This window comes from Symphodus melops (genome assembly GCF_947650265.1).
Source record: "Symphodus melops genome assembly, chromosome: 10".
In the NCBI taxonomy this organism is placed as follows: Eukaryota; Metazoa; Chordata; class Actinopteri; order Labriformes; family Labridae; genus Symphodus; species Symphodus melops.
In genome coordinates this window covers 2,560,693-2,579,236 of record NC_136700.1, presented here as the reverse complement: position 1 = coordinate 2,579,236, position 18,544 = coordinate 2,560,693, and the positions used below count along the sequence as shown (strand labels likewise).

General features: G+C 43.2%; 1 protein-coding gene across 2 annotated transcripts in view; it reads left to right on the top strand.

Moving 5' to 3' along the window:
- The first annotated feature begins 2,420 nt into the window (after positions 1–2,420).
- caln1 (calneuron 1) overlaps positions 2,421–18,544 on the top strand; it is a 51,074-nt gene continuing 34,950 nt past the window's right edge. Inside the window, exons 1-2 of one of the 2 annotated variants that reach the window (XM_079353666.1) lie at positions 2,421–2,894; positions 11,487–11,608. In XM_079353666.1, coding sequence (XP_079209792.1) covers positions 11,494–11,608 — 115 coding nt within the window. In that variant the 5' untranslated portion in view covers positions 2,421–2,894; positions 11,487–11,493. Of the gene's footprint in view, positions 2,895–3,927; positions 4,510–11,486; positions 11,609–18,544 lie in introns of those variants that run through there. The other variant, XM_079353665.1, reaches the window with a different exon arrangement.

Below are 18,544 nucleotides of genomic sequence, written 5' to 3'. Positions count from 1 at the left end.
TTTCAGCAGCCAGAAGCTCTGAGCTCCTCAGCAGCTGTCGGCAGGATCAGTGAGGACTTCAGCAAATCCACGACAGACGCATTGACTCATTAGAGTCTCTTTTGAAAAACTTCGATGGAGCCACAGCAGGAACACAGAACCTGTGACTCATTCCACCAAGAACACACAACCACACACACACACAGAGACACACATTGAGTCAAACATGCAGTCACACTTACATGTACACACACACAAACACACAAACACACACACACAAACACACAGCATGGTGATGAGCGTTCAAAGGCTGAACTTGGGAAGAAACTGAGCACAGATTGGATATGTGATACATAGTGTGAACTGCATGTGTGTGTGTGTGTGTGTGTGTGTGTGTAGAATTCTGTTTGAGAAGGAATAATCCGAGGCACAAATTAAACCCAAACTTCACAAAAGTGCAAAGACTGCAATTACTTTGAAGTTCTTTCTCTGAATCGCTGCAGTAAAGATCTTCTAGATTCACTTGTTTACTTATTGCGAGGTTCGTCCTCGGTGCTGTCTCCTTAACAGCCTCATGGACTGTACATTTTTTATTACCTTATTCTAATGGTGTTGCTGCAACAGCGGCAATTATGAGCACTAACTCTCTCTCTCTCTGTCTCTTGCGTATATTTTAGTGCATTTAAGCTTCAAACTGTGTACTTAGAGTCATACGCTGTGTCTATGAAAAGATGTGCTATATGCTAACATGAGGGTAACGAGGCCAAGTCAACAAGTACGCTTACAGATTAAAGTGACTGGAGTCACAATCAGAGGAATCAGAGGATTTTTTCCTCTTGACTTGCGCAAAATATGATGTTAAAGTTGGAACTAACTAACATGAAATCATGAATATTTCCTTTTTTCTGTGTGTTGTGTCACCCAGACTTTGTGGGGTGGAAACTGTTCAGGCTGTGGATGCTGTTTGGTGTAAGACATCACATGATCTATACAGTTTAAGAATAGAGAAACTCATAGCAGTGGATTCATGAGACGAGCCCTTCTGTCGATGGCTGTAAGGTATTATTGGAGCTGATTCTTCTAGAACATCTTACAGATACTGCACATCACAAAGTGGAGCAGAATCTGGTCTGGAATCAGCTGTCATGTCGTTTGAATTCTTTTATTATTTTGTGTTTGTCAGTAGTGTTCGTATATTTGTATTGTGTTTGTTGAAAATGAGAAAAAACCCCAATAAATATATTGTTTAAAAAAGACCTTAACTCTGTCCTGCTGTTGCTAAAATAAACCTCCTTGAACCATTAGCACACATGCTGAGCCCTGTTTACAAACTGCTTTCACTGCACAGGCAGTCTGAGACTGAACAATGACTGAAAGGTCTTAACTACATACGAGATGTCTGACTCACTCAGTCTCACCGTGCAAGGTCCTTCTGACCTCTAAAGTGTGAAAAATAATTGTGACTACCATGATGGAAAAAAGGTGGGTGGCATTTTTTGGCAGAGCCTTTTTCATCCTCTGGCAGACCCTGAATCTAGATTGCATCAGTTAAAGTCTCAATACTGTACCCTATTAGACACAGGCATTTTTTTTATTATAACACAGGAAGGAGAATATAGAGAGCGAGAGAGTGCAGACAGTGCTCTGCTGTCAGGAGAAATCCATCTCTGGCATTTCACTGAAAATCCGTCACAGATCCTTCTTCACGGCCTTTTTTTTTTGAAAAACATCGTCATTACTTTCTATTTCTTCTATTTCTACACGCCGAGTTTATGCAGTCATGCTTGTGTGTGGATGCATTGACTTGTAATAATGGTGTAAAAGTGGATTGTATTTGGTGAAAAGTTAACTTTATGTTGCTATAATCAAAACATTTTATCAAAACAGCTCTGCCAAACTTTGAGTCTAAGAAAAATTTCCCCAAGCGGTCAATTAGGTGTATTTAATTCAGCAAATAAACTGTTAAAAAAAAAAAAAAGTTTGCACACAAAAAGGAGTCTTTGGAACTATTTCTTTTTATGTTAATGTCAATCGTTACTCTCTGAATGTTTCGTGGAACCGAAATGTTAGAAAATGAAGAACAAATCAAATCTGACAAAAACCATACACCACAAAGGAAGTGAAACAATCCTTTTTAAAGTCATAATAGCAGCCTATTAATTGTATTTTTCTTTGTGGCGGGAATAGAGGCATTATTTCTGAAAGTTGTTGCCGGAAAATACATCCACGCTTTGTCTTGTTTGACACATGTTCACTTTGAAAACGTAAATAGCTGGAGGAGAAGTGGACTGATTGACTCGTGTAAGTGTTTTTTCGGTAAAAATAAGTTTTCACATTTGAAGTAGATTCTCCAATTGAACAAGACCAAATTAACCCATTAAGTCAATCAGGAGGTAAATCAGCCAATCGCTGCCTCGCTGCTCTGTTGCGTATCGATTTGGGTTGGAGCGTCTACTTTGGACACGGGCTTGCTCTCATCAATCTTCCCAGCGCTCGGCACCTGTGTGTGGATCTTCAGTCCAGGGGATTTTTGAATCAACCGGACCTGCACAGAGAAAAAGCGTTTTTGCATCTTCGTGTATTGAAAAGAAAAGGTGCAATGAGAGATGAAGATGTAAAAACATTGATGAGAGTTTTCGAATAAGTGGCAACTGGAACGTGCGCTGCTGCTGCTGCTGCTGCCTGACTTCAGAAGCGAAAACTGGTGTAACATGACATGGGTTTTACGATGGGAGGAGATGACTGCGCTGCATCCACCTAATAAAGGAATAATTCATTGATAAGACGTCAGACAAAGCGGATCGATCAGAGAGGGCTGATTGAGGAGTCTACCTCAAGTCTCTAAACTGGATCCTACTGCGGGCATCGATTACCGGATTTGACTGATCACCCTCAGACACTTTACACCCTTAAAGGTGAGTTGGCTAAATTAGACAATAAATTATCTCCGGATGGTAATGAATAGGCTCGAGCTTATTATTAAAGCTCATTGATGTGTTTTCCCTGTCCACATTGAATCCCACAAGTCCTCCACCCAGGCCAACACCTGTTGTTAGGATGTCCATTCTGGAGGCTGTGTTCATATCAGCTGCACGGTTCATGCTGTTATTCTAGTCGGGCAATGATGCGGAGAACGCGAGAGGAAAATGCATAGAGGACATTTCATTTAGAGTGACGAGAATCACCAAAAGACTGCAGCAAAACATTCGACGGATCTGTGTTTCATAAAGTTTTGAATAAATCATTGAGCGTTGACCTGCTTACGTGGATCTTCATTCCCGTATATCTTTAACAACAACAAACCGCTCCCCAGAGAGAAACCCAAAGTTGTCTTTATCTCAAACAACAACAATCGTTCACGAGAGATGTCTTATTATAAGGACAGAAATGCCTGTTTGTGATTATTGAGCTGATGCATGGATGGATGTGTGTCACACTGATGACGAGCAGCTCACAGGACGTGTTTCACTCGATGTGCTGTATACTGTATCCGTGAAGAAGCTCAGCGAATTCACACTATAGACCCCCCGTCGGGACCCCTGCCGCCCCCCCACCCACACACCACTCCCTCCAGCATCGTCCAGATGCGCAGCGTCCCACGCGCGCCCTTGATCCACACGGTGGCGCACGCTGTTGCGCACGGCTCGCGCTGCGTGTGATGTGTGTTCACAGCATCCACCTGCAAAGCGCACTGTGAGCCTAATCCAGTGGGATGTAAAAAAAAAAAAAAAAAAACTGTCTGCACACTTGTATTCTTCTTGCACACACAGTCAAACATACAGCAACAGTCTGCTTGTGTTCCCTCACATCATCTGCCTATCGAGCTTTCATTTTCCTTCCTGTTTGTCATTCCTTATTTGTCCATCTGTCTACCTCCCACCTCTCTCTCTCTTTCTGTCTCAGAGTCTCTGGCTGTCTCTCTTCATTGTGCCCCTGTTTCCCTCCCTCCCTCTCCATCTCCTCTCCCTGTGTATTTTGTGAGCACAGCCGCAGGCAGGCAGGGCTGAGTCTGTCATTGGGACTCACTAATGAGCCCTCCACTCCGTCTCCTCGTGTGGAGGAATGTTTGGGGCTGGAGAGTAAGTGAGAGAGCAAAAAGAGGAGAGAGGGAGTCACAGAAAGGGAGGGAGTGAGGAGCCAAGGAGTGGAGCATGAGAGGAGCTGTTGTACCTGCTGCTCTCACTGCTCAAATATTAACTACGGGGTTTGTGGGAGCTGATGCCGCTGCTCTGGGACAAGCCCAAACTGTGGAGGCAGCCGGGCTCAGTGGTCTGTGGACAGGCAGTCTGCCGCTGCTGCTGGAGGCACCGCTGCATCTAAGACTGTGATGGAGGAGGAGGTCACAGAGCCTGATCCTCGGATGGTGGAGCCCACTGGCATCCAGCCGCCGGGGATGCACTTTGAGGTAAATGGAGATTTGCCCGGGAACCCTTGCCTGAGGGACGGGACGGAGGAGGTGATGGAGAGTCCGACGAGGGAGCCTGATGTGCTGCAGTATCCTGCCGAGTACAGCCAGAGCTCCCAGTACGGGTAAGAATCAGTATAGGAGAGGATGAGAGAAACAGTCTGTTGCTGCAGGAAGGTGTCACTTCAGTGGGACTCTCCTGTCCGTCTGACTCCTGTTTTGGGCGGATGGTTTGATGGATTGCATTTCCAGCTGGTTGGCAGCATTTTCAAGCCTCCACTGCAAAGTCCACCGAGGGGCTTTAGCCATTTAGAGCTCGATCAGGGTTCAGCCATGATTTATTGATTCACAGCAATATTCTTCACTTTATTATTTCTAATGCAGAGACAGATCTTCACACACCTTCGTTTGTTGTCAGGATTGTGTAACTTAGTTTTTTTTTTTTACTCACCTGAAGAACAGAGACGTAGTACAAATGAGTAATCCATCTTTAGCCTGAACTGCTCAGTTTTTAAACAGCTGTTCTTTAGCATGTTTGCTGCTGCATTGTCCAGTTTTGTCCAGAGCTCGATGTTTACTCAGATCCACGAGCGGACTCACGAGTCATCCTGGCACCAAGCTGCCTCCTACGTAGAAACACCGGTGAGAGTGTCAATAAAAAAAAACGTGCTTGACCAGAACAGCCTAACTTGATATAAAGTGAACAGATTCAGCTACTATCACTTTAATATTAGATCCTGAAGAGAAACAGATGTTTGTTTACATGTGCTGGATCCAGGATTTGACCGCTTGATGTCTGTCTTTCCTGTGTGCCGGGTTTTTATTTGGATTTAATGCTGGTGTACTGTGCTGGTCAGAAGTCTGTCTCATAGAGATTTGAATCTTCATGGACTTCCTGGTTTAATAAACGTTTGCCTAGAAATAAAACTTTTACAGAGATGGAAAATAGTCAATCATGTCTAAACCGGCTATTGTTCCCCTCTGTGGATGGAAACCATTTACCATTCTGCTCACGTGGTCACACCTCAAACTGTGTTGTCTTATCAGACGTTCTTCCTTTGCTGTCACGTCTCTTTTAAAGAGGCGATCAAATCAGATTGTTAAAGCAGCGGAGAGCGGAGCAGAAAGCACGGACCCGCACTTTGTGATAGAGTGTGGATTTACCCTCAAAGCAAAGCTCACCTTTCTTTTCACTTTTACAGTTCATCAGTTTTCCTTTTGAAGGGAAGGAATTGCAATTTGTCTGTGTAATGGAAATATTGACTTTGATGCCCTGCGAGAGGATGACACACTGCCGATAACTTCCTTGATTCAGACAAAGACGGCTGTCTTGCTCAACGGATTTGTCCTAAACTTACTCATAAAGATGCCACTGTGCTCATCATTAAACATTGGATTTTTGTGTCTGGAGGGTCTGCTGCCAGTACACAGTGTTCTGCATGTGTCCGCCTCACTGTTTGTCCGTTGTGGTTGTTGGCTGCTGTGCTGCAGGGTGTGATGTGGGAAAAACTGCCATCTGGCCTCCTTGTCATGCAGAAAGCTTTGAATAATTCTGATCTCTTTTCATCAGGTTGCTCTCTCTCGCTCTCCAGAGTCTCAGGTCTGCTTTGCTGTTCCAGTGTGTCTTTGTCCTTAACCACACCTCAGGTGTGACGCTCATCACTGGTGGCTGAACACAACAGGCATGCACAGAGAAAGCCGTCCCTGCAGCTCAGCAGCTTCGTGCTTCTTCTATGAGTCCTGTCGTCAGTGTCTTCTCCTTTAAGCGTCAGTACAAGAGCTGCTTTACCTGCACAGCTTTAGTGGAGCTGGTTTTATTGATGTCTCTGCTGTAATTGAGTTCAGTTCTGTCATGACCCAGTCTTAACAACACGGCGCTCACGTTCGGTCTGCTGTCATTATTGTAGGTGACTAGAAAGACACTTTAAAAGGACAACATGATGAGAAGGTGTTTTATTATCTCAGGGTTCCATTTTCTTACACAAATGTTCACTTGTGAAGGTGGTTCATGCATTTTCTCTTTTCTGTCAGATTTGTCCACATAATAAGAAATTAGTTTGTCATTAAATCCCGCCTTTAATTATTGTCATTGAAACAACAAATAGAGATGATTCTCTGCAGAAGTTACAATGTTTTTTTCATCAGGTGCATTCAAGTCTGATAAGTGTGCATACTGTATAAATACTGCAGGGTGTGTCTCGCACCATGTACGGCGGCTTAAGTCCTCATCGGTTCATTTTTGATCTCGGCTCCTTGGCTGCACGTCAGCCCCCAATTTCTCCCCCCAAACATTTCCAGCTCAACATTTCCTGTTCAGCTGTCTTATTCAATAAAGGCAAAAATGTCTTTTGATTTAAAAAAAAAGAAAAAAAGAGTAGAGACTACATTCCTGCACCACTGGCGACAGGTTTGACGTCTGATCCTGACGTCCTCCGCTCTCTCTCCCCACACTTCCTGTCACTATAAAGCTGTTGTGTCAGGTAAAGACATACACGCCCCCTCCAAAAGAAAGACGCTGTTCGATAGGATGGTGAAATGGAGAGCCTTTAATTAGTCCACCGGTTACTTTTCTGTGCAACTCAATGTGTTATATTTATAACAATAAGATCCAGATTTAAAGTAAAGGTAAGTTTTATGATATGAGGAGACGCCCGTCACTCTGTAGAGTTGTATACAGTTTGAGTGTCTCTGTGATTAAATGCCACAGGTCCAATCACAGCGAGTACAGCCATCAACAACAGTCCTTCCTGTCAGCGCCTCGTGTCCTTGAGCCAGACACACTGGACCCCCCCCCGGCTTCTCGCTCACCCAACGCTCCTTTTTTTTATAACAGCATTAGCTAATGGCCCAAACGTCGTGTGGCGTTTGAGACGAGAGCAGGTTAGTTCTTTTAGCGTCACGATCATGAGTTTGGATTTCACAAATGTTGTTTTCGTCAGATTTAACACAACAGCTCGACTGAACCGAATTACCCTCCAAATTTCACAGAACATCAAATCTTTGCAGACTATTTAGAGGAAATGCTCGAACAGCGAGTGAAAAGTAATAAAAGTAAAGTGGCGTTTGGACCATTGGTCAGAAAACACTTCAGATCACTTGTGTTAAGATATTTAACAGAATTTGTGGATCAAAAATCGAATTAAAAGTGAAGCGGCTCTTTTGTTGCAGCTGTGTTTAACAGTATAAAAGCATGTTTGTATCCTCAAATAGTTTGAGAATCCCATCAAAGCGGCTCGCTCACTCCGAGGTACAATCCAGTGATTTTATCTCAAAGTCATTTCTGAAGCTCATTTTTATCAGCCGGTCGATCTAACTATTAAATCCCAGAATCCTCGGCTCTCTTTCTCTTGAGCTGATGTATCACATTCTCGGGGAATTGAGAACAGATTTGCCGGGGTCTTTTTTTGAGTCTGTGGTGATTACTTCCTGATAAAAGTGATTACTATATGTTGCTCCGCTCCTGAAGGGCAAATTAGCTCGTTCTGCTGGGACCTTGATCAATTTAATCAAGTGTAATGAAGCAGAAGGCTGTGAACAGCTCTGCTCAACGCCGTCTTCTAAAGGAGCTGAGATCAAGTGGTTTTCAGCAAATTATTATCTCCTGGCTCAAATGTATTCATACTCTTAATGCACTTCAGATTAATACTGAGGTCTACAGTTAAAATGTTGTAAAGTCCCCGTCTTTGTTTACCAGTCATGTCTTATCTTCTGGTTGCAGGAAATGTTATCGGCATTGCTCTCGGATACCGACGGTGTGTTTTTAAGGCAGCAAATCATCAGATACACGTTTGGGGAAAGTGCACTTCTTCTCTCTGCAGAATCATCGCTGCTGCCTGAGGCCACTCAGGAGAGACTTAAATCCCACTTTATGAATGCACATAAACATAAATCTGAGTTAAATCAACAAAACACTGAAATACTTCACGAGAAGGATGAGGTTGTTGGAGTGTGGGAAGCTGCAGGAGTGTCGTAAAAGAGTGATAGGTGCCGGGATGCCTGGATGTAATCACACACACGCACACACACGCACGCACACACACAAACAGATGATGACGATCATCCAGTACAAGTGTGACTTCAGGGCTTTAGGCAAACAAACCATCTTTTTAACATCGTGCATTATTGTCTGAACAGCAGTGAACACATATAAATGTAAATGTTTTATCTGTTTGGGAGGCAGAAACAGAACATTTGGTAAAACGTCAGACAGACTGGTGGAAAGAATGCTGATAAAGTCTGTTGATTTCTTAACGTCCCCTCAGACTTTAATTAGACGCAGCAGCTGATAATGGACCCTGAGATTGTTTTCTCAACTTCTCAGATGATTAAAAAAAATCCTGCTCATTACTTTTCTGTCCATTGAAAGACTAATTATCAATTCATTGCATTCCTTTCGGCAGCGTTCTGAATGTTTGAGTTTACGCTCGCTGATCAGCGTCGGAGATCTCGGTGTTGTCGACTTTGGTTGCTAATCTGTAACTGCAGGTGTGTTTGTGGACCTCGCTCTGTTTGTCTGCATCAAAACATCCACATAATGAATTTTTTATTTTTTTTTGCAATTGTTTTTAAAGTTTCAGCATTTCTTGTTATGCGTCTTGTCTTTGTTTTCTTTGACCATGGCCAACATTAACGTAGCACACAGTGAGCAGAACGCCACACCGAAGACCCTCTCCAGTGAGATGACCAACGCTCACTAAAGGGGGTCGTGATGCGCCGATCAAGATGCCGTCTGTAATTTATTGATCCTCCTTGTAAAATTCCCCTGAAATATCAAATGTTTCCCTTCTTTAAAAAGCCACAGCCCTTAGACGTTTAACTTATTGTGTGAACCGCTTCATGAGGAGGATACTGACTTTTATAGTTTTAAATAAACTTTAAAAACGTGCATGTTGAAGTGTCTGTAACGTCCGCTCGCCTGACCTGAGTCCAGCCTTTCTTACTCGCTCTGCTCCATCTTTGACTTGTCTCTCCATCACTCGACTCGGTGTAGGTTAGTGCGCCGAGTCGAGTGATAGGAATACAAAGTCAAAGTGTCAGAGACGTGAGAGCACTTCCAATGGAAGCCACAGTTTCCCCTCCACGTTCAGAGTATGCAAAACCTCCGTATCACACACACTGCCTGACCTTTGCCACCGTGAAGCAAAAGGGCAAACCTCTGCATAACACAACCCCCCCCCCCCCCCCAGACGAAAGAGTAATTTAACGTTTGTTCTGAAGCCCGCTCTGGAAAAATGACAAAAATCAAAATGCAGCCTCAAACATTTGATCTATATTTTGTCACAGTGGCTAAAAACAGTAAACGGAGAGTTCCACACCTGCAGCAAACAACTGACTTCAATTTAGCCTCTAATGATAATATAGCAAGAAAAGGAGGAGAGGGATGATTTTAATATTCATAATGACAGCAGAGAGATGACTGAATAATTGATGAATTAGGAAATGAAAATCCCCACATTAGGTGCGATGAAAGCGAGTCATATAGGGGAAAAAGCCGTGGGCACAGTTGCAGTCGTCCTGATGCGTGCTTATTAACCTGACAAACAAGAAAGATGCAGGGGCCAGTTTTTCAATTTGGGAGGTAATGGATGGCTGGCTGCTCCAAACACTGAGATGGGAGCCACTTGTGGGTTCTGGACGTCTGGATAAAATACCTCCGAAGAAGGAATAGTCTCCCATTAAAAGAGCTTCTCGGGGTCCTTTTTAAAATTCATGAGTTTATACACGTCACGTTTATCGGCTTTATTCTTTATTCATGATTTCATGATGAACGCACGATGAATTAGTAATCAGCCTTTCTGAATCAGTTTAATGGTGTTTGTTTATTGTTAATTACTGACGTTACTGGAAGTCAAACTCCCCTCTGGGTTTGTTGTTTACAGCTCTGTGTTAACACATCATCATCAGCAGCACACTCAGACTTATGAAAGGACACTAAAGACACAAAAGGACACTAATGATCTTGGGTCTGATGTCAGGAGGGCGTTTTGTCTCGGTCTGAGAGACGTGAAAAATGTATTTTAAACCTGTGAGTCTGTGTAACTTTCATTTTTTTTTATAACAGAACAAAAAACATCACAAGAAACACTTTTTCTTTGTAAGATTTCAGTAGGTGTAAAAACACGATACAGAACCTGCTGGCTTCACGTTTGACTCTAAATTGTGTTTTCTGACAATAAACCAGTTGGATCATTGTTAAATAAAGTTTTTTTTTCCACTTTTGCAAAAGAAAAGCGATTTGCGATGCTGGAGATGTGCTCCACTCTGGAGGACAGAGACCTCTAAATGACAAATCATTAGGAACATGAATTAAACATTCGTCACATCTTGACGTAATCAATGAGAGTCTGCCTCTTTGTGAGGGGATGATCCACGCTTTTATTATTTAACAGGCGATTGTGACGATTTCTTGATCGAAAGTTGAGCTGACTAAAGATCAGAAACGCACACTGATAAGCCAGAGGACTCAAAGCGGTTAAGTGTTTGAACTCAGATTCTGTGTCAGTCGCCTCACGGTGCTCGTTGAGACCAAATCCAATTAGAGAGGAAGGAAGTAGTCGCCCAAATCTCTCTGCTCTATGTGCTCTTATTTTCCTCCTGTGCCCTTGGGCTTCGATTTATTGAATAATTAATTGCCTGACTCACATTGGCACATACAGTACACACACACACACACACACACACACACACTACAGTTACCTCTCGTTGTATGAGACTCCCTCACTGTGTGACTTTCCATTTAGCCAATGAGTTCTGCTTCGTTAATGCCTCTCGTTTGTTCCGCGGCACTTTGACTGTAATTTGTTTCAGCTTCATCACGAGTGAAAATGGACCGGCCGGCTCTCTCCACCTCAACTGAGAGCACTTTACTTTTACTCGACGACATTTGATTTGTTTGTTTTTTTTACAGCTCTATTCTCGGATGTTAGCTGAATTACTGCCAGTCTGATTGAACTTCCCTCCTCGTGAACATCTATAAAAACACATTTGATGTGTTGAGCTTTCTTTTTGTTTTGAGAATGAATGCATAAAAAGAGAGCGCTTCTTTGGCTCCGCCCTCTTTTTTTCCACTGCTGTCTAAACATGTCCGTCTGTGTCCTCTCAGGGAGAAGATGCCGTTCCACCATGTGACGGCAGGCCTGCTCTACAAGGGGAACTACCTGAGCCGCTCGCTGTCTGACAGTGACAGCGATGTGCTGGCCAGCATCTCCGTGGAGGAGCTCGATGGTAAGACTTCACTGTGAACTGTCTGACAGATGTTTGGCCTCATGCTTAAAGTCTCCTTAAAGGGATTTAGCTTCACTGCAGCGCTGAATAATCATCGTCAACTATGTAAGCACAAATGAAGATGATCAGGTTTTTCTACAAGCGTCCACTTTAGTTGTCACCACATCCTGTATTACACACCTGATGAGTTTGTTTGCAGATTTAAGTCGAAGTCATAATGTGAACATGGTTTGTCTTCTGTGGAAAAAAAAAAAATGCTGTGTTTGGTGTTTACCGCAGGAAGACATGCAGCTGTTACCTTTATGCACTTGATCCACGACAGCCATGTTTTCAACACGCGTGCATCTCCTTTGTTTACTTTGCAGCACGGAGCATCGAGGTTCATAAAACATCTTGAAGCTCTGACAAGTGATCGTTCTCTGTGTGCGTTTGCTGGTCTGCATTGACCACTCAAACACTAAATTCTTTGCACATCTGTATTTGTAAAGCAACACTTTCTCTCCTCATAGTCATGTCGTTTTATTCATTTGAAGTTACAGTGCTCGTGCTGCATTGTGTCTGAGGGAGCTGCTCTCCTTACTGTGCATCTTTTTAATGGTAGACTGACGGTGTGTGAGGAGGAAGCGTCAGGTTGTAGCTGCTTGGATTAATGACTCTCTGATCTGTGAAGCAGGATGTGTCCGCCTGTGTGCAGTAACTTTTTAGACATGTGTTGTATGTCTTTAATTTCTTAACCTCATTGAGGCTTTTCTGGTTACATAAACGTTAAAGTTGGAAAGTGGAGCTGCGTACAAATGGTTCAAACTCGCTGCAGCTCGGTTTCGTTCCGCTTCATGCCAGCTTTAAGAGGATGCAGAGCCAAAACACTGAAGCAGTTCTTTAAAGTTAAAGAACATCTGGCTGCAATGGAAACAAAACATAGGATTTAGCAATTTCGAATATGTCTGTCTATTGCATGAAATAAAGTGTAAACAAACATATTGCGCCAGCTTGAAGCTCATCCAGTGTGGCGACTTTTGGGCGGATCAGCCGGTCACACTGTGGGAGCCGCTGCGTTAAAACGACTATTTTGGGAAACAAGCCTGTACACACTGCGGATCCCCAAACACATATGGAGCTCTGATTTCAGCAGCACTAAAAGAACAGATCCACACATGATGCACAGCGCCAATATAATGAGGGAAGGTACTGATCAATGCAATCCTGTCTGTTTTATAGTAAGCTTTGAAGGACAATATGATGCAGCAATGCACCGTAATGCATCATTCATCGCATAGCTTATCTCACCGGGAGCATTCACGTCCGCTGGCTGCTCGCTGTGGCTTCTTGTGCCTGCTGTAACTGAGGCTGTGTTCATGAACCCTTTGTTTTGCAGTCTGTCTGAGAGTAATCACCCGGGCCTGTACAACACAAACCTGATCAATTGCAGTCTGCCCGACTCAGCAGAGGCAGCCTCACAGGCAGCAAACAAACAGGACTCCTCCACACCTCCAAAATATCAATCCAGAGATGCAACATTAAGCGGGCGGCCGGGCAAATTGCACAGCAAGCTAATATCTAGAAAGTCTGCCGGGGTGGAGTTTTATTATGCATGGAGCCTCTGCAGCAAATGAATAAATCCCTCCTTCCTGTTGATTGCGAGGTCATTTAGTTGGGTGAATAAGAAACAAGTTGTTTGTGTAGGTTCATCCCGAGGTGAAGTAAACACTGGAAAACTGGAGCCTATCAGCATCGTCGTTACGGTTTCCTTCAGTGGCGTTGGTAACACACTAACATGTTGACATGTATTTAATGGTCCAGTTTAGAACAGAGGCGCTATGAGTGTTGTTGTCACAGCGTGCTCGAGGGTTCTGGCGTTCTGAAATTTAGATGAGACGAATAATTTTGACATGATAACAGTAAAAACGTTTTCAGCTTCGAGAGGCATTTAAATCATAAAAAAATCCCCTTTTTTTTCAGTGTCAAAAAACCTCAAATTATACTAATTTTCTGTTACAGCCGCAGATTTCTGTGTTCAGTTTTTGATGGTGAATTCAACTGAATGATAAATGATGGAGAATTAAATGTAAGAATCTTGCTTAGTGTTTGCACACATATAGATAGTCTTATATGTGTGCAAACTGCATGCATAGCTACTCTGAAACCTGATGAAGTCTGAACCAACACACAACGGGAAACAACGTCGTGTCACATGGTCAGTTCAGTCAGGCCACTGAGCCGCGCTCTCCTACCAGAGTTTGGGTCGGCTGATCTCGCCCGAGCCTCATCAGCTGATCTGCTGAAAGCTTCCTATTGGTCAAATAGTTCTTACGCTGCCTTCTTTGAACTGCTCCAGCCTGCCAATGCTTCTCTGCACGACGCATTTGAAAACACATTTGCATCCCTGCTCGTCCTTTTACTGCCTCGATCAACGTCTTGTCATTTCGTTCGTTGGATTCTCTGCTTATCTCCCTGCCTTATAGCTTTCCTTTTTTGGACGTGAAGGGCAGGAATGTGAGCTGGTCCAAAATATCACCAAAATATCAATAATCATGCCAAAGTATCCATTTTGACTGAACACGCAGCCTCACCTGTCTCTCGTCTTTTTCAAACATCATTTAAAGTCTCCAGACGTCTCCATTTCCTATACGCAGCTTCCTACACATTTTCATTCAACGCTTCTGCTTCACATCATTTAAAGAAGCAATTTACTGTGTTTGTCCCGGTCATTCAGAAGCTAGCAGCACCTGGAGCATCTCTCACACAGCTGGAAGTGTACAATCACTCATCTGGAGAGCTACTGTATGCATTTATTTATTTTAAAACAAATGTCTCCTCTTTAACGAGACGCTGCTCCGCAGAGATTTAGAAAGAGTCCATCAAGTGACTGTAAATATAAAGCCTTAACATTGGACACCAACACAAGTCAGGGATTCAGCGGTGGCGAGCTGTTTCACACTCGGCGGTCATTCTCAGCAGGCTGTTATTCTCCAGCGACTTCAGGAGCAAAACTGACCCTGATTTTCCTTTTTGTGGAGGCTGAAATTATAGTCAAGGTAATAAGATTGACGGCTGAGTACACTAAAGACAAAAACACCTGACCTGTATGTCGTTGTGCTGACCGGAGCCGTGAATAGGTAATTACAGGGACAAACAAAGGAGAGTAAAGTTTACATGAAACAGGATTTTTAAATGTCACCTGAAGGCTTTGTTGATATTTAATCATTTGAATTCAGAAGATGTCCCACAGCTTGTCAGTCAATGTGTGGATATTTTATTTTATTTATTTAAAGGTTTATTTGAATAGGGACAGATATGAACACGGTAGATGTTGACCCCGTCAGAGGTCTCCACCAGGAGTCCTGCTGTCAATCAACTCAAGACTTTGAAGGCGTTTTTTAAATAAGGATTTAGATTTACATCCAGAAGCTAGTTTTCTTTCTTTTGACTCATCAATTATTACTCATCCAAAAATACACACAAGCACAACAGGTCACGACTTTAATGTCACATCTGTCATCGATGCTTTTTGCCTTTTTTTTACTCCCTCTATTGTTTTGCTCCAGCTGTGCACTCACTTACATTTGCTGCACGACGTGAGAGCATCCTTTATGCCCTCTGAGAGCAATTTGTACATTTCTTGCACTTCAGTTGTTAATTTCAGAGCACACAATTTGTGTCCCAATTCATTACCATATTTTATGCAAATTGACTTACAGCCCGGTGCAGCCAAGGTGTGCAAAACGAGAGAGCAGCAGACTCACCGGCTCCTGGATGAATGTGAGCACAAACTAAACGTTTTTTACTGAAGTCTAACGGGACTTTTTTTTAATCTACCACAACAACTAAGCCTCCACCTATGAATCACTTTTGAGAAAGAGAATCACACGCTGCCATGTTGTTCCTGAGAGAGGCTGAACTGCAGGCCAAGAGCTGCTTCATGCCAGATATCTTTGGTTACCATGTTGCACTCAGGGACACAAAGTTTGTTTGAGTTTTATGCAAATTAAATGTTAAATACATTTTCTATGACCTCGGGCTTCCTTCAGTAGACTCACAGAATGTAAATGAATTAAACATCCAGAACAGAAGGGTATGAATGCATATTTAGGAGCTGTGCTGGACTTTTCTCCACCATGTTTATGAACTTTAATGAAGATGCTCAACATGAATGAATGAAAGTTCTTTCCAGACCATGGACTGACTGCACAGCACGCTCGGATGGCTATTCACTGGATAGTGTTTGTTCCAGTCTAGCACAAGCAGCTGCACGCAGCAGTCAGAGGAATATTTGACATCATGGAGGAGCATTGACTCCACTGCATCACATCTGTATCCAAATTGGTAGTTTAGAGGATGTTCTGGTAGATTAAAAAAAGAAGTGAAAAAAGAATGGTCCTGGAGGCGAGCTTTCCCGCTTCGACTAAAATAGGCTTTTTTATTAAAGGTTTAGTGAAAGGGCAGCAGAAGAAATCCTCCGAGTCGGCACTCAGGCTCTTCTTTCACCAAACAAGCTGAGCTGAAGCAGACGTCAGTAGGCCTGTGGGGAGGTTTGTGCCTGCTCAGCCCACCAGCAGAGATCTCCTTTTAGCAGAGAGGGAGGAGGAGGAGGAGGAGGAGGGAGGCTGATGGGTGGCTGCATTAAAAAAACTTCTTTCTAACTCCATGGGTGAATAAAAAGCAGTTCCTTTCCTGGCAGGTTTGAGCCTCCATTCTCACCACTGTCGTCTCCAAAGTTAGCAGGTGTCTGAGAAACTTTGCTTTACTACCAGAGTGGTACAGCATGGTGCACGGAAAACCAGATGTCCTGAATGTGCAGCTCACTGCCCTTAGAGCTCACGTACAGTAAACAGAAAAGATTTGTTCGATGCTGTCCGAGGTGCTGATTTTGTCGCCCCGCTTTAAAACCCCCTGGGACCTTAAACACATGAAGTTGAATTAGTTCCAGGATCTTTTTGAGCTGAGCTCAAAGACAAGTTAAAGTGTTTACGAATTAATCAACAGATAGATAATTTGAAACTGTTTTGAGAACCAGTTATTGTTTTTTCAGGTTTCAGTTGCTCTCGTTAAGAATTTTTTTCCTGGGACGTCTTTGTAAAAATGTACGTTTTGTGATCTGCTTTAACTTGGTCATTACGTTTTGTCTGAACTTGCCAGAGGCCGGAGAGGTGCAGAAGACTGCGTTGTTGCTCTTTGCACAGAGCTTCATGCTCGGACTACTGATGATGTACAATCAGCCATACATTGTGTCTCAAGGTCAAGTCGACTTTGAGCTAAGTGAGCACAGAGGTGACTTCCTGCAGAGAATCACTAAGCTGTCATCTCCCCCTGCTCGTCTTCCTCTTACTGCTGATTTAACTTAGAGAATGTGTCAACAGATTGGGGTAAAGAACAAAGTGAGATTGCAGAGATTCCCACCTGTCTTGATTAATGTGGATGAAACAGACTTATTGAGTGTAAAAAGCCCTGTCTCCATGTTGTGTTTCAAAAAGCTCCAGACACAATCAAGTATTCCACACGGGCCTGAGTCACTGTCACATTAATTCATGACACGCTTATGTTTATACAGAGAAAATTATTTCTCTACCTTTTGATGTTTGCAGCAGTCGTGTGTGTGTGTGTGTGTGTGTGTGTGTGTGTGTGTGTGTGTGTGTGTGTGTGTGTGTGCACATCCAGGAAAATATCCTCATAACAATGCAAAGCTAAAAGAAAAGCAGTTTAGCTGTGTGACAAACAATGATGGTGCTTGATGAGCTCAGGAGCAGCTGTTCGGAGAAGCAGTAACATGTTGTTTTGATTCAGGTCAGAGACGGCGTCCTCTTGTTTCTACTGTAGATGCTCAGCACAGTCAAAACACATTGATGAAGCAATTTATAATTTACGCTCCATCTACCTTTTGTTGTTCCAAATCATTTGCCGGGAGACTGCTTCACCGTGCAGGCGATAATTACATGATTGATGAGCTAATTTCTTAATGTCTGGTTTTTGGTTTCAGTGAGTAAACTGAAAATGCAGTTTGAGTATTCGTTCACTGGAAAATATTGAATTGAGATGGTCAATAGCAATAACATCCCACTCAGTTCAAATGGATTATTTTTCCTTTTGCACCAAAACTCTTTGATATCATCTCATCTAACTTTGTGCTGCAACGATTTTATCTATTTATGAAAGCACAAAAACAAACTATTGTGGCTGTCTAAGATTTAAAAATTGCATACAACATCTACACATACACACACCTGCAGAAAATGCAGTTTTCTACTTCTACAATATGTTTCCTAAAACACTTTTTTTTAATGCTTTCCAGAGAGGAAAGGGTTAAACCATCTATTCCACTTTCCAGTCTCAAATTATTCAGCGCTCAACAGTGTGCTCATGCAGTCATGGTGTTCTTTAAGGAGGTGACGTTCCAGCTCTATTTAAAGGCACCAGATGCCTGTCAGTCTCTCTCTCCTGTTCCTGCCGTACACCGTCTCCTGTCTGCAGCCACATTTATGAAACATGCCTTCACTGACGCACAGTGGAGCCTGCCGCCTGATTCCTTCCACTGACGACTAGATTGCATGTCGAGCAGCCAGCGAACGAGCTGCTGACTCAACCGGGCACAAGTCGAGTGTTTTTGTCTGTGCTGTGAGCCTGCGTCACCTGCCTGCACATCTGTGCACGGGTGTCCTCGTGCACAGGCAGACGGAGCCGCTCGTAGGAACACAACTCCCTCGTCTTAAAATAACCTCAGCATTGTTCTGCTGTCTCCTGCTGAGTATATTTGAGTCATGTTTTTTCTGAGTCTGCACATAAACACGCTGTCACTGTGTGTTCGTGTTTGAGATCTTTTTTCCTGAAGTCTGACTCTGTGTGAGAATGAACGTGACAGGAAATGTGAAAAAGATAATTGACAGTTTTCTGTTCTTCAATGCTGGAGCATGGATCACCAGCACCACAGAGACAAATACAATA